The sequence below is a fragment of the Phalacrocorax carbo genome, chromosome 3 (assembly GCF_963921805.1).
Source record: "Phalacrocorax carbo chromosome 3, bPhaCar2.1, whole genome shotgun sequence".
Classification (NCBI taxonomy): Eukaryota; Metazoa; Chordata; class Aves; order Suliformes; family Phalacrocoracidae; genus Phalacrocorax; species Phalacrocorax carbo.
Window position 1 is genome coordinate 13,604,920 of NC_087515.1, and position 16,748 is coordinate 13,621,667.

At 35.9% G+C, this 16,748-nt stretch overlaps 1 protein-coding gene across 3 annotated transcripts in view; it reads right to left on the bottom strand.

Moving 5' to 3' along the window:
- The window catches only part of STRN (striatin), a 66,766-nt gene that overhangs the window by 16,166 nt on the left and 33,852 nt on the right, over positions 1–16,748 (bottom strand). For 2 of the 3 annotated variants that reach the window (XM_064445866.1, XM_064445865.1), the window contains exons 6-11: positions 12,381–12,516; positions 10,347–10,482; positions 6,399–6,509; positions 3,910–3,996; positions 3,223–3,366; positions 452–588 (exon numbers count right to left, since the gene is read on the bottom strand). In XM_064445866.1, the coding sequence (XP_064301936.1) occupies positions 452–588; positions 3,223–3,366; positions 3,910–3,996; positions 6,399–6,509; positions 10,347–10,482; positions 12,381–12,516 (751 nt within the window). The remainder of the gene's footprint in view (positions 1–451; positions 589–3,222; positions 3,367–3,909; positions 3,997–6,398; positions 6,510–10,346; positions 10,483–12,380; positions 12,517–16,748) is intronic. The other variant, XM_064445867.1, reaches the window with a different exon arrangement.

Consider the following 16,748-nt stretch of genomic DNA (forward strand, 5'->3'; position numbering starts at 1 on the left):
AACATTTCATCAGTCACAGGCTACTGGGCTCCCTCCAAGTCTCCACAACCCTATTGAAGTGGAGGGGCCCAAAACTACATACAAGTATGGCCTTGCAAGCCCTGTGTGGAAGGAACATTAACTTCCCTCAATCTGCTGACCATGCTATTGCTAATTTTGCTCAGGGTCACCAGGGTTACGAGTAGTCAGCTGTATCACTATCACTAGTTACACTTACTTTCACTTTCAACTATTTGAATGACATGGCAGGCAAATGAGAGAAGGGGAGGGGCTTGCAGAGAGCTTCAAGGCTGCTGTGTATGGGAATAACAGTCAAGTAAATATTTGTGCATTCTTTGGCATCATAATTTTAACAGGAAAATGTTTTCTGCTGAGTCTACACACATGTAACTTGTATCTGCCTTCAGCAAGTAGACAGTAGGACCTTGAGTTACCATTAATAACCACTTACATCGTAGGTCAGTGAATCTGCCTCATTGGCTACAGTAAGGCCTGCCAGTTCTCCAAGACCCAGCTCATTTTCAAGGGCTTCATCTGTTCCCATAATGAAAGATTTCCCCGAAGAAGGAGGGAATGTTAAAGCTTCCACTGCAAGAAAAAAAAATAATCTTGAAACATGGCTTTATACAATGTTGATTAATAAAAGCACATTTTCCACTTCCAAAACTCTAAACATCTCTCAAGGAGCTGAGGGCAAAAAGATATAAAATGATGCATGAAAAAACAGCTAAAGATAACCCACCATACTTAACAATGAATCGTATCCTCTGAACATAATACTTACACTTGAGGTGTGCATGACTCAAGACAGTAAGTGTAATTAGCCACAGGAGGGAAGAGTACACTACCATTCATCCATACATAATGCAAAAGTAACAGAAAAACTCAGACCCTTCCCCAGCTCCACTATAAAATATGCAAATAGCCTGTGGAGAAGTAGCAAAAATGTAGACCAGAATAGCTGCTAGGAACAGTGGGACTCTTCCTTCATAACAGTTTCCACATACATCCAAAAGCATGTCTACAATGAAGCTGTTTACATGCACTCCAATCTGGCAGAACAACGGGAAGCTGAGAATGCATCATTACTTGTAAAATCAGTTTAACTACCGAACAGGTTAGTCAGCACTGAATTCCCTGTTTTTACTAGCAGTATCCAAACTTGCTATTTTACAGCTGCTATAAGATGCCTATAGGAGTTCCAGTCACTGTAACATAAACACATCCATAGGCAGATTCACTAGAAATGGGAGGATTAAAAGCTAAGAGGAATGCAGGTCACAAACTTATGCCACATAAGGCTCTGCATCAAGTGGTACAACTTGAAAGATGCTATGCCTTTACCAACTTCCCTGTACAGTAGCTCTCCAAGCCTATAAATCACAAAAGGTGACTGAATAGATGAAAATGTGTTAACTCCTGAACACGAGAGACTTCACTCAATGTTATATACCTTTTGTCTCAAATTACAAGGATTTTTCAGTAATTACAATGTTTTCCCCTTTTAGCTCCATTGTAAATGCAAGCCTTGGCAAATACTGTTGCTACCAGGGGGAGAGAAAAGGAAACGCCATCTCATTCTCAGCATCTTATTTAGTTTAACAGCACCAACACTAAGTTAAAACCAAGAAAACTATGGTTCACCATGTATAGCCTGATCTGTTCAGGCTGCTTCCCTCTTGTCCCGAAGGCATCAGGTTCAGAAGCTATTTGATTCCCCTCCAGTCCCCTCAACATAAAGTAAGCTAATCGTGCTATGGTCCTTCCATTCCACACTCATACCCCTGATTGTCCTTTTTGCTTTCTATTACTTATTGCAACCAAATAAAGGCACTTCAAGCTCTGCCATTTGATTAGGTCTCTTAGTTATTACCTTTTAATCACAATCATCTCTTACCTTCTTCACCCTGAAGTCTAAACTATCATTCTCTTTGTCTCTCTTTTGAACTTAGGATGTAATATGCAACTCAACACAATACATACAAGACATCAAATTTGAAAAGTTATGAGAATAAAAAAATTACATGCCAAAAATATCATAGAGTCTCAGATTTAGAAAGGAATACACAGCTAATACTTTGTAATACTGAACTCAGACCCACAACAATCAGTTGTTCTCTTCTGTTTTACTGAGTCTCTGAATTAAAAAGTGCATTCTTGAAAGGACATGAAAATAGAGCTTTGCTAATATGGCTTTTGGTATGTGTGAGAAAAGTTGGAAAGGAAACATTCAACAAAAAACTCCTCCACTTCTCAAAGTGTTGCTAAGTTACCCCCTTCTTCATAAAGAAAATCACCGAGTATGTTGGAAACAACTACTGAGATCTTTGGTAACTATGTCACACACCATGGCTTTTTATGCATCTTAATTATAACTTGGCTGACCTACTTTTTCACACTCGCTGAAAGACTGCTAAGTGAAACCCGTGTTTTGCTCATTTTTAAAAGACATGTTTACCGTTAAATAAAGAGCATAGGATATGATCTTCTGCAAGTCAATATAGTCTCATATATTTATTTTACTATGTTGCATATTATAGGAATTCAAATGTTGAATCAAATAGATGATTTAGCAACTTTCAGGCATAATATTAATGAAGGTAACCACATGCCTCATTGGAAAGATGCATGGCTTTCCGTACTTGGACTAGCTGCTATGAGAATTGTTTTCAATTTTTGGAACACGTTACAGAAATTAAAACTCTGGCAAGCTGTAAGCTGTTCTGTGTAATTCAACTACACAATCACTACATACATTTAAAACCTATACCTAGCCACTTGCATTTACCTGCAGAGCTTCTATCTTTGCATTTAAAAAACCCCACATACATATGTGTGTGTACACAATTTAGAATTATGTTAATGGGGAGAAAAACAGATGCTCTTATGTCCTGAGAGTTTGTGTTCCACACTTGACTGCCAGGCGTAAGTACAATCAAAAGCAAGTGACATAAAATCCTAATATTACAAAGCCACTCAGTGCCAAATGAGTTTCTTCCATCATGTGCAAAGTTATTCAGCCAAAACTTTACCTATGTAGGTGTCTTGACCTTACTAATAGTGACCAGAGGGGAGGAATAGGAATGCCATTTATCTCACTTTGACAGAACTCACAATGCTGAATTAGTATTTATAAAGTGCTTGGAAAGTCTTAGAGGATAATCTTTAAGCAGAAGTAACACCTACCCTCTACAAAGCTGTATGCACATTTTTAGTACTTACCTTCATCTGTTCTGTTTATCTCATGTTCAATGAGCCTTGAGCTACTGGGCCTAGAAGAAGGTGCAACAGATGGCTGTAACGAAGGAAGATCATCAACATCTCTCAAGTTTGCAAGCATATCTTGCAGCTTTGACCTGTTGGGCCCTAACCAGAAAAAAACAAAAAATTAAATGGTTTATGCATACTTCATGACAGCACTACTTATATCATATATGCTACAGCAGCACATGCAACAATGGACCTTGCATTATAACATTACCACAGAAAAACTAATGAGCACCTATTTTCAGCAGTTACTAATCATCCAGCATGAAATGAAGTTCTTGAAAAGAAAGTGATAGAAGCAACTCAGAATTGTGAACACACAATTTTCCCCACATTTATAAGCTCATACTGCTACTTGGATGGGATGCTGAAGAATGCCTCCAACTGAGTCACACTGATTATCAAAATATTTACTTTTCAAAAAAAGAAGCTATTTGTGAATATTTTAAAATTTGTGCATCAGGTACTTTGTGCAGCATATTCTTATGACAAAATGATTATTTTAAACTTATTTGTGCAGTAGTGTAGTATCGTGAACTATATAATCCAAAAAGTTATATTAAAACATAAATGCAACTGGATTCACCGGCCTACTTCCTGAAGCTACATACGGTGAAGACCCATGCCCTTCTCGACACTTACCTGTGCTTTGCTCCATCATTTTCCCACATCCCTGTTTTGACTGTTTTATATAGGATTGAGGCTGAAACATATCTTCGGTAGTTTTTCCTGTTGTAAGTTTAATTAAGAATGGGAAAATGTCTTACCCATAGTACATTATGTTTTTTTCCTAGACCAGTAAATAATACAGCTATTTGTAAGCAGCTTTAACACAGACGTGTACTCTAATATATGTATTCTCTCATAAAACCATTCTATGATTCTATGATTCTATTCCTTTATTACTTCACAGGAGTGTTTACTACAGCCTTGCAAAATCATAAGTTTACTAATGCAGTTGCAAACTCTACATTGTCCACCCTAACCATAATGACAGATAATAAACTAAATTGTATTTGTCTGTCACAAAAATATTACTTGATTCATGAAAACAGTAAGTAGGATTTTGCAAGATTGTTTTACTACAATATCTGATTTATAAAAACAATATTTTACCTAGTAGCAGTTCAGTGTCTAAGCACCATTTATGATGAGATTAAAGTCATAGAAACAAACTTTGTACAATTTAATATCAAGATATTTAGTCCCTTCTTTTTCCCCCGGACTTTCTTCCTCAGATTCTGCTTCACTACGTGCAATATCATGAACAGCTGAAAACAGGCTGTGATTCTTCCTGGTTTTGTGGTTGGGGTTTTTTTTTGTTTTGGTTTTTGTTTTGTTTTTTTTGTTTGTTTGTTTGTTTTTGTGTTTTGGTTTTTTTTTGCATCAATGCCCTTCCAGTGATGGTTTGTCCACGGAAAGATGCTTAATTTCTGTACTGCAGTAAACCATTTGGTCTCCCAAGATTAAACCAATCAAATCAATCCAAAGGGTACTGTAAATGTAGTAAGCAGTGGTTATCTTCATGAAGGAGCACTGGATGTCCAAGTGCTGCCTTACATCAGGAATTTTTCTCATAAATACAACACATGTTCCAATAATATGTCTATATTAACAATAAAATATTAAATTTTATTATAAAATAAAAAGCACTCAACAGCTGTTCAAGAATATAATTTCAGCAGTTTGATTAAATAATTTCTGCTAAGTTAACCCTACAACTGTTTACCCTGAATTACATAGCATGTCTATGTATTTTAAAAATAATAGACAAGTTACAAAAAAATCAGTTTCACTGAAGTCATATATTGGTATGCCCTCTCTCTCTCAACCATAAAGAAATTTAGATTCAATTTTCTGAAACATGAACACTATCCGGCCAGCTCAGCTTCTTGTCAGACTTGCAATTAATTTCCAGTAACTTAAATGACTCCAAAGATTACAAAAGTATCACATGAGAAATTTGAAGTATGGTGATGATTTACTTGTTTTTTTAATGAAAAATAAAAGAGAAGGTCTAGTTTGTATATTTGATAGCATAATTTCAGCAATATAACTGACTGCTGAGCAGTCGCTTATCACAGTATCAATACAAAAAGTAACAAAACAAGTCAGACTCAATGATGTGAGGATCTGACATCTTTTGCATTGTTATGCGTCTCTTTGGAAGTGCAAATTTCCTTGGTATTCATAAGCATCTTCCCACAAAGGGAGAAACATCCCTCAAACTTCTTACTGGGCTACATGCAATATTATTACTTTACATCATTCACACATGAATTCTCAATATGCCTAGATTTTTGAAACATAGCTGTGAATACAGTGTTTCATTTTAAACACTTCATCTGAGTTAAAGTTTTAAGGCTTACTTATCAAAAAACATTGATTTTACAAAACAGATTTGTATTTCAAGAAACGTATCAAAAAATACAATACAGGGCTAGAAACTGTATTTCAGATACTGATCACAGTTTTTGTTTGGATAACAATACCCAACGTTTTTAAAGGCTAGTCCCCCAAGTATGAAAGTCAATACATAAATCCTGTGATTTACAAATAAACTGATGGTCAGAGTTGCTTCCTATTTCGAGCCCTGCATAACAAATTATGATGACAGCATGACTTTCACATTGTGAATGTTAAGTATAAACAGGGGTAGAAATTAACCTGGTTTCTCCCTCTGTCATCTAATAGGATACTCAAGACAGTTTCTGGTTTGTTGTTTGTTTTTTTTTTTTTATTTACATACCAGACTTTAACTCTTCCTGTGAAACTGGCATGTTTCCAGCTAAGAAAGGGTTCTGAAGTCTTCTATATTAAAGTGTGAACTCTTAAACCAATGCCTTTTACAATTTAAGTTTCTGAACAACGGAAGTATAATCCATGGTCAAAGCAAAAATTTTTAATTAATCCAACACCTGGTTGGAAGAAGTTATATCTAATCCAACTATTTATCAGGTAACTTGATTAACTGCCATTAATTTCAACCCCTGAGAACTGGTGAATAGGAAAGCAGTCAGGAGCAGCAAAGTAAAAGAGTAAGTAGTTTTAGGAAAACATTGAAAGAGAGAGAATTAAGGGTGTGAAAGATGTGGGATTTATGATTTTAAGGTGCAATGTTTTCCACTTACTCTTAACCCCCTTTTTCCCCTTGCGCTCCTTTTTGTATTGTTCCTTGAGTTTGGTTATTACTCCCTGGTCGACATTCCAAGCTTCAGGCATGAGACACTGGTCTTCCTTTTCTAAACAAAGTGAAACAAATGAAACATCCTTTTTCAATAATGTCACCAAGTGATCTCCACTGAAGGAGATAACAGCTGCTGTCAATGGCATTTGCCTTTTATTTTAAACAGACAGAAATAGCACCAAGCTTGTGAAAGCTGTAAAACTGCTACTCACATTCCATTTCTATTTGCTCAGAATTTTCTTAACAAAAAATTGAGATGGAATTTCACATGCCTAATTTCTATAACCAAACACATAGCTGTTCATAAATGTAAGCAACATTTACTTAATAATAAATCAAAATGTATTTTTCAGCTTTCTTTCCTCCAGGGAAAGAATTACTTTATCTAGAAGCAGCAGCTATGTTACTGGTCAACATAACTTTACAACTCAGATGATGTATCACTGCATTTCAAATTCTGATTTCATTGTCTTTGTGCTATGCTGTCATTTACACAAAGCAGCAGCACATTTAAATCATTTTGGAACATACTATACATGTCACCAAGGTTTCAATAACATCTTAAAGCACTAAAGCCATGAAATTTCACAAAAAGGGGAAGGCCTGAGTTATTAGTCTTTGAAAAAAATACACAAAACATTTCAACACGCCTAGTAAAAAGAAAAATCCCCACTTTTTTTTAAAAACACCTCTCTGGAATTGCTTCCCATGTGACATGATACAGAGAAGTAGTATTCTTCCACTATTATGGTATTTGGAGATTTTGAACAAAATGTGTTATGAGAGTTCAAACCCCCAAGTCATTTTTTCCATATATGGAAAGACTGTACTGAGGCAGCTTAGAAAAATAACTTGCAAGAGGAGGAAGGTAATACAGCTTATCCTCAAATTTATTTTCATGACCATTACAGCCACAATTTTTTTTTACTTTTTTCCGTTGTTTTCCTCATTAAAATATCAACCTTATTATTTAGAAATTAATTCCTTTCAGACCAAGTTTGCTTTGTACATCCACAAACTACTCTAGATTTTTTAAAATACGAACAATAATAAGCTTATCCTCAGACTAACATTCAGAAAAGGTATTAAATGTTTGTAGAGGAAGCACAACGCTATCAGTCACCATCTGAAGGAGTCACTATGATTGGACAGAAGATACAAAACCAGACACAGGTTATTACGGGGACTGACTTGTTCTAAATTAACTGTACTGATAAAGACCTAGGGATCCTCCATCAACATCAAATTGAACAGGATTCAGCAGCATAACTCTTGCAGCAAAGCTGCTCATCCGTACCCTGGACAGGAGCCAGTAGGGTGAGAGAAGTGATTATTCCCCTCTTTTTAGCACTTGTGAGACCACACTTTTGAGTACTGCATCCAGTATAATATTTCTTACATTGCTAAACCTTGTAAGTGTAACCTTAAATACCTAATATTGATGTGGTATAGCACGTTCAGGGGAGCCACTAAGATAGTTAAGGCAGCAGATGAGCTACAAGGAAGGGTTGAGACTACTGTGAGTATTCAGTGATGGCAAAAGAGGCATTTTAGTACTGCCTACAACTACTTCATGGGCAGGTGTAGAGAAGACAGAGGCAGACTCTGCCCCAACTTGCATCACGGAAGAACAAAATACTTTTTACCATGAGGACAGTCAAATACCAGAATACTGCTCCTGAGAGTATGGGAATGCCTTCCTTGGAAGATATTCAAAACTTTACCAGAAGAAGGCCAGAGTAACTTGCTACAAATGGACATGAGCAGGAGGTTGGACTAGCTGATCTCTCACTCTTTTAAACCCTCCAGTCGTGATCCTATACTCGTGAGTGACAGATTAGTTCAACACCTGAAGTCTTGAGGCATTTGTCTTTTTGCAGCAAGTATGAAAATAGAGAGGTATCAATAAGCTGAATATGGACTTTTAAAAAGATGGTCTGTGGGCTAAGTCATGTCCTCTTAATACAAATGCCTAATTAAGTATTACTAATGATCAAAACTTGAGTGAGGAACTCAAAAAAGGTATGAGAAAATCATGTTTGAGAGGAACAAGTATGTACTCTTCCTGGGACCAGGTTGTAAGTTTTAATCATGCTTTTCCTCCTTCACCAGACAAGATTCTTTGCTGCCCTCCAACAAAAAGTTTAAATAGATTTATATTACATTGTAGAAAATTCGTATATTAGGTGTTTTCCTGGCAATAATACAGACCGTCCCAGGTTGCTTACTGCATGCCCCATAGGTTCTGTTCTACTTCACAAATGGATCCTGAACTACTACTATGCAAGTGCTCTACAGTTTAAAAGTTACCTGAATACTTCTGAGGACCTTTCAAGCCAAATGGATTCAAAAGATTACTGTAACTGATCGGTAATGCTTGTGATCCAAAATGAAGCAAGGACTTCCTCTATTTGCTTCTACCCTCGCTACACAACATCACTCTTCTATGTTACATTTAGCAGTTTCACTTAAATTAACATAAGTGATTCATAATGGCAGTTCCTTGAAGGAGTTTATTCTTATATACAGTTACCATAAGAGACACAGGTTGTGAAACAACTAACTGAAAAACATGAATGTCTATAACTCAAAAAAATCCCCTTAATATTTCTAGAAATGAAACTACTACTTTCCATGATAATTTATTTTTAATGTTAGGCTTTTGCTCATTTGTACTCAGCTGTCATCGATGAAAGTAAAAATAAACCAGAAGTGTGAATTTGAGAACAAAAAGCTCCTGTTGCCATACTGACTTTTCGGTGACACAAGCAATAGCTACACTTATCAAGCATAAATGGATAAAATTTTAATATTAAAGATAAGTATCAGAATAACCTAATAAAAAATTAATAAAGAGTAACATTCCTAAATTTGTTTGGTGAACAGAATACTGGTTGCTGTATCTAATGATATTGAGACACATTCTCTTAAGCAGAAAGCCTACACTACTCTGAACAATAATTTGGAGTCCAACCAAGCGTTGGAGATGGTTTCAGTGAAATACAGCATCTTGGAGCTGTTAGCTCACATGACAGCCACAGCTACCACGGCTTATTTGTCTGTGAAGATTTCAGTTCCATTATAAAGCTCAGTTATTTCCCATTCATCTTCCATAGCTCCCTCTGTGTCCACTTATGCCCAAGACTTTCCTGAGCAGCTTAAGGAGGAAATTCCTCCCCATCAAGATATTTAACTAGTTCTCTTCCTTCTTCCCTTCCCTATGCAGTGGGTTTATGCAGCATAATTATAATTGTATAATTATATATATAATAATTATTATATAATTATATAAGTTAAATGGATGCTGGCATTGTGGGTTGCAGGACACAAACCTCAAAGGACAGAGAACAGTTTGTGAAATGTCTCTCCATGACTAGGGGGCTTAAAGAGATATTCTTCTGCTAAGTTATAAAAGAAAATTTGAGCAACTGCATAGTTTATATTGCCCAAATTGCTAACACACAATAAGAGTACAACTAACTCAGTCTTTATGTCTCACATTACTCTCCGTATCAAAGTGGGAGAAAGCAAAGATGATGAAATAACTTTCATGTCATAATTGTAAAATACAGTTTTATCAGAGCCCTTCATTAGCATGGGTCACTGGAAAAACACATTGAAATTCCACTAATAAAATTCAAATTCTAGCTGCCTTACTATTAAAGAAAAGGAAAAAGACAATGACCAGAAGCATAAACCTTGAAGGATCCTTACATTAAAGCAGTAGACAGAAAAAATGAGAATATTATTTCAAGAGTACTTCAGTCTGCCAATTATTTACTGTAGGAATACTGAAAAGGTGCTGTGATAGTGACAGATCTCAATCGCTCACTTACAATATACTCTTAGCACAACTTTTTTTCTCCTGATACAATCCATTAAATTTCCTTACCCCAGTCTGTTCCATCTCCTGAACTTCTTGATTCCCCATCACCTTCATCTGAGGTAACCAAAAAGTCAAACTCTTTCAAAGCTTCTTCTGTATCTCTGTCTTCACTGCTGTCAGATAGCACTCTCTTCCTCACAATCTGAAAGGTCAGGAAGCAGAGAAAAAAGCTGAATTAAGTTATACACACATCTTTATACTGAGCAGTACTATCTTGTCTTCTATGCAAAATCCTAGCAGGAAGTTGAAGAAGCAGAAAAGCATACATTAATAAGCAAATCTGAAATAAGCATACAGACTTCATTCAAATTTCTAAGTCAAAATGAAATCTGTCTGTAGATTTTTGTTCCTGTGGCCACCAATAACCAATCATTTGATAATGTACCTACACTGGCCCAGACCAGTACTTTTTTTTTTTAACACCAGAAAAGTACAAACTTTCTTTTAACACAGATTTAAAAAAACCCCACACAAAACCCATGAACAAAAAGCCCAGAATGATGCAGAAAGGACTTCAGCAAAACCAAACTCACTCTGCTTCTCTGAAAATAGCCTTTTTAACTCTCACCTCTGAAATCACTCTACATGTGCACCAAAAGAGAAGTCTACAAAAAACCAAAAACCCACAACTGACAAGAGCTGATTTGCTTAGATTTGGCAAAAATCATTCCATCCTAATACTTCCTCAGATATTACTGTTATTTAAACATGGTACTTACATGTTTAAACTGCATTTCCCTTTCAAATTCAAAAGCAAATTTAGTAAAAAAACAATTTACCGAATTTTGGTAAAAGAAAAAATACATGTTTTAATGAAAGACCTCATTGTATGCTTTTTACAATAAATTTACTTTTCCCTCAATATGAAAATGGACTAGACGCTTTGCAGTTATTTGACTAACAGGAGAGCTGATGCCACGATACATGAAATCAGTAGCATAAATTTTACTCCTACAGAAAAAGAAAAGTTACATTCGTAACAATATTTTGACTTGGAACCTTACTAAGGGTCAGTCTGAAAAGACTTCACTACATAGACCAACATCCCATAGTTCATGAGGATGAATGACTGTTTCCCCTAAATACAATGAACTAACTTCAAAACCTGAAGCAATTCTAAACTTCAAGCTTCATTCCTTCAGCAGGCTTATAGAACATACTGTATTACATACGATTTTACAGAAGAGTCTCAGACATTAATTCACAGCCCATGGATGACAAACAAGTTTACAAAGATCCTCTTTAAAAGCTCTTTAAAAGTGATGGGTTTTTAAGTGTTCATTCTTAAAACTGAACATAGAAATAATCACATCATCATAAATCTTATCTGCTTTGATTGTTAGGAAATGCAACTCATTGAATAAATATTAATTTTTAAAAGAGGAGGATAAAATTGAGTACTGATTGTATGTGTATTTTATATTATATGATCATACGACCCAATCATAGAGCAAAGTGTAGATCATAAGTGAGTTTCAGGTATTTGAGTAAACAAAAAAGTTTATTAACCACACGTTAGAGTTTTTTCAGTTATATTTTTTCTTCCTTTCACAAGCTATTTAGAGAGAAATGTGGTATGTTGGTTCCATACCCTATAAAGATAAATTTCTACAAGTCATTTTAAATATCAATACATTTATATAAATATTCAAGAAACAATGCATTTTTGACATGCAATGTTACAAACAATACCTTCAAACTAAGCTGAAAATTCTAAAAAAAGGATATCTGCTACCTTAAAAATTTATCAATATATATCAAAAATACTAGGCAGTATGGAATAGTAGAAAGACAATTTAAAAATTTTTAATCTGTCACTGCAAACTTAAAGCAATAAAGATGGCAAAGCTTAACTTGTATGCACAAACTCAGAAATGCATATATAATTCCTCTTACGCACACATGCTTGGACAGACCATCATAAAGATGCATTAATGATTTGCACGTGTACATACACAGTCATATACTTTGCATATAGGCATCTCATTAATCTCACTTTTTCTGTTCTTCGTAACTTTTTCAATTATTTTTTCCACTCACTGTTGGGGTATCAATGATTGTCTTCTCTCTTCCTTCAATATCTTCTTCATCTTCTTCATCACTAAAGTCCGCAGCTGCGTTTTCAAGAAACTTGAAGGTCTCTAGCAGAGAGGCAGAGTCAGTCAATTCAGGTTTCCTAAACAACAACAACAACCACCATCATGAGTCAAAAGAAATCATAACAAAGTCACTTTTGCAATTACCAGTCTGTTCTGTATTACAATGTCCAACAACACAAGACTAAAATAAGCCTACAGGTAAAAATGGACTATTACAGGTAAAAAAGTTTGTGGATTAAAAAACCTAAACATTATCCATAAACTATCTTATTAGAACCAACAACTATTCTTCAGCCAGCTGCAATTACCAGGACACTTCAATTTTTTTTTTATTTGGAAAGCATTTTAAAGCAATGTTCATCTGATATGTGCCCAAAAGCAACATCAATACTGATACACCTCAGCGACAAGGACATGAGTTACAGCTACTAAGTTGGCCTCCCACACATACATGGGGGAACAGGAAAACTTTGCTGCTTCTATCTGATGTTCCTCACCTTGCTGGGAAACATCAAACTCAGGATCTATCATTCATTAACTTTTGAGACATGGTAAATTTGCCATTATAAAACAATATAATGGGAAATTTCACTGATAACTAAATAATGGTTATGTGGACCTTAACATTAAACAAATAAGGAAACGGATGAAGACTGGGTACAATTACAACTGCACTGGCACAAATTCAGGCAGTGCCTCAGAACAGGAAGCATAAGGGTTGTCATATTAACAACTGAAGAGGAAGAATCCAAGAAGCAGTATTAAAACTCTGATGAAAGTACAAGTAAATCAATCCTAAAATTAACAACAGGTACTGTGTTTTCTATGCAGAAGACGCACTTTTCCATCATCCCTCAAAGATAAAGTTGTGAAAAAAACCTATCGTTTGAATTGTAATGATTACTTCCAGTATATGACTTCATAGCAGTAAAGATGAGGTTTACTGTTTTCTTACCTTTAGCAAGTTGTCTGTTTTTCATAGTTCATCACTAAATGCACGTCATCTTGATTTTCACAACCACTGAAACAATAGAAGCCTCTCTCTCTGTTTCAGAATTGTAGTTCTAAATTGTCTTGTATGGTCACCCTTACTACCAGCAAGTGCCTTGCTAATGCAACATCTTGTTTCTGCTATGACCCATTTCAAAAGGTTCAATCAACTAACTAGCCTATATAGTAAGGCCTTTTAAACTCCCTGCAGTGTAAACACCTGATTAGCCATCCATCACCCACTTATTCCAGTGTTTCTTCATAACACTTTTCAAAGGTTTATTACAGGAATCATCCAAGGGCAAAAGCTCTGATGTGTAATCAGGTGTGATAAGCAACACGCTTCCTTCTTTACGCAGTCTCTGCTCAAGCAGTTCCATGCTTACAGGACAACGATTAGCAGGAGTGACTTCTTCGTAGCCCCAATATGTCTGCATCTCAAGAAGACAATTTGCTGTTCTATACTTTTTTCATTTACTCATCTTTATGGCCTAAAAATACCATTAAAGATTTCACTTGCCATTAGAAATTCCACATACACAGTACCATAATATACCATGATGCACAGTATGTTTTCATGGTCATTGGTTTTACTGAGAATATTCCTTCCACTTTCCCGTATCTTATCTTAGATAAGAATAATCTCAAACATGCTTTCAATTTGCCTAGCTTCCTGCAGTATTTTGACCCTTTTGTTTCTATGACAAACCTGAAAGCACTCTAATATTTTTCTTTTTCCTTAAGTAATCACTGCTTTGGCAGACTACAGTACCTCATGAATCACACAGAATCACAGGTTGGAAGGGACCTCAGGGATCATCTAATCCAGCCTTTCTAGGAAGAGCACAGTCTAGACAAGACGGCCCAGCACCCTGTCCAGCCGAATCTTGGAAGTGTTCAATGTGGCCCAGTCAACCACTTCTCTGGGGAGATTATTCCAATGTTGATTGTACATTTTCACAGAAATCCTACAGTACTCTTATTTTTCTGTCTCCAACATACAAATCTGGAGAAGACAAAACTTGTAGTGTGCTTCACTTGACTAACTTCTTGATATTCAGCAAATTCTGTGTGTCCTGGTCAACTTCTAGTGGACTAAATCATCTGACCACAACTGTATTTCTGTTTTTTCCTCTGTATTTTGCTGTGTAAAAATCTGCCATGTAAAAACATCATGGCTGCTGTTCTTTATTAGCAACTATCAGACATGCTACAGTAAGCAGCAACATATGAACTAATACCAAACACAGGTACAATTATTTGCAGTAATTCATAGCTAGATTTGGCTCTGTACTCAGTTGATCTTAAATCAGGCTCTCTCACGCTGAAGTTTAAAGTGACCACCAAAAGAAAAGGTTATGTCTTTCCAAGTAACTGGTCGAAATTGAACTATCATATTAATCATAACACACTTTAGTGGGCAGGATATATATACACACACATATATAATTGTAGATCTCAATTTACAAAAGGGGGTAAAAGGCATCTCATGCACTGGAAAACACAGTACAGTAGTTTATCATGTATTTAAAAACTCCTGCACAGTACAAAAACGTACAAAGTCAGCATAGCGCCACAAAAGATTATTTGTGCTAAGGCACAACTTCCAATAAAGAACTCATAATAAGCAAAAAAACCAGAAGTGACAGTATATTTAAACTATAAAAGGTTCTACAGGGAAAAGAAGCTTCAAGCTGACAGACAGGTCAATTTGCTATATTGTATCCCACTACACTTTAGCAGTCAAATCAAAAGTAACTCAATAATTTAGCTATTTTTCACTTAGCTGTTTTTCATCCTTTAGCAGCACATAGAAGTAATGCATTTTAGGTATTACTGTCAGCATGAAAACTTAGGAATATTGTAAAATATACTCAAGAAAATGTCTAGCCTTAGCTAATTTATGTTATATACTTTGATGGCAATCTGAAGTTTGCTGGTTTCATTATTTTCCACCTGTTTAGGTTGTTTCTCTTAAGGGGTCATTCACAAAGCAACATAAACAAGCAGAAATGGCAAAATATATTCAGAAATAAGGTAGTATTATAAGTTACTTTGAATTCCACTTTAGGAAAAAACCACAACTCAACATTTCTAGGGCTTTTGTAGTCCAGAATACTTTTTTTAAAATTAATGGGCAAAAACAATAGAATAGAGCTAAGGCAGGGACTGATACATGAACTGTAGTATTACAGGCACGAGAGAGGCAAGATTATGGCAAGGTTCAGGACCTGTTGCAAATAAAGGGAGACCAAAAACACCAAAACGCTCTCAAAAAGGACAATTCCTCTTTACTGGACTGTCTTGTATCAAAGCATATGTAAGGGAGAAGGTAATTTTCAAAGTGCAAGAACTTAGGTGTAGCTTCTTCATTCTTCCCCAGCAGTTTTTCTTCAGACAGTAGGGCTGGGGAAGAAGAAGCCAGAAACCCCAGACACAGGCTTGACACAGGGTACTTCTGATCCCCAAGGTTAAGACGCATTTCCCTGTTTAAAACACAAAATTGTTACAGATGGGCTGGTAACTGAAGTACTCACCTCCCTTAAAGCAACATAAACGTGAAATCACGTTTTCCTCAGGAAAAGTTGCCAAAGTTTTCTGCAGCTGTAACTGACCTGAAAATCTCATCCTAACTTGTATTCTATAGGCTGTTGAATTATTCAGATTTGTCTTAACCCCTTGGCCCCTTTAAGATTAAAATCAATAATAACCTCTTCCCATTAAATCTAAAAAATATGACTTGTCAATATTCCACATGTAGTATTTAAATCAAGTGTGGCTCTCACTGGGCCTCCGCAGGCCATACAGCCAACTTCATTTTCTGCCCTACAGTCACATGGCTTAAGACAAGGATTCTCTGTAAAAATCCAGTTTGCCCTGACATCGAAATATTAGCAGCTGTACAAAACATATTATGTTCAATTGGCTCTCAATATTTAACACACAGGATCTTAACCAAAATCCTGTTTCTTACTGAGTAAAAAGTAGAAACCATAGCCTATAGGAAAGGTGAAGTTGTTATGTGGAAACTAAAACATCACATCGATGATACCTTTCCTGATCCCAACATGATCCAGAATGTTTCATATTGCAAAGTCAAGTTAACTTAGACTAAAGCCACATTACAGACATGTATTTTCTTTGTAACCAACACATTCAATATTTCTATCATTACCTTCTCCTTCACTGATAATAACTCTTGGGAGCCTGTGGTCACGTCCAGGTAGACTATCATAAACTTCTCCCATGAACTGCCCAACCACAGGGCCATTAACTGCCTCAGTCCTACCCACTCCCCCAAAGGAAAAAGTAGAGGGTT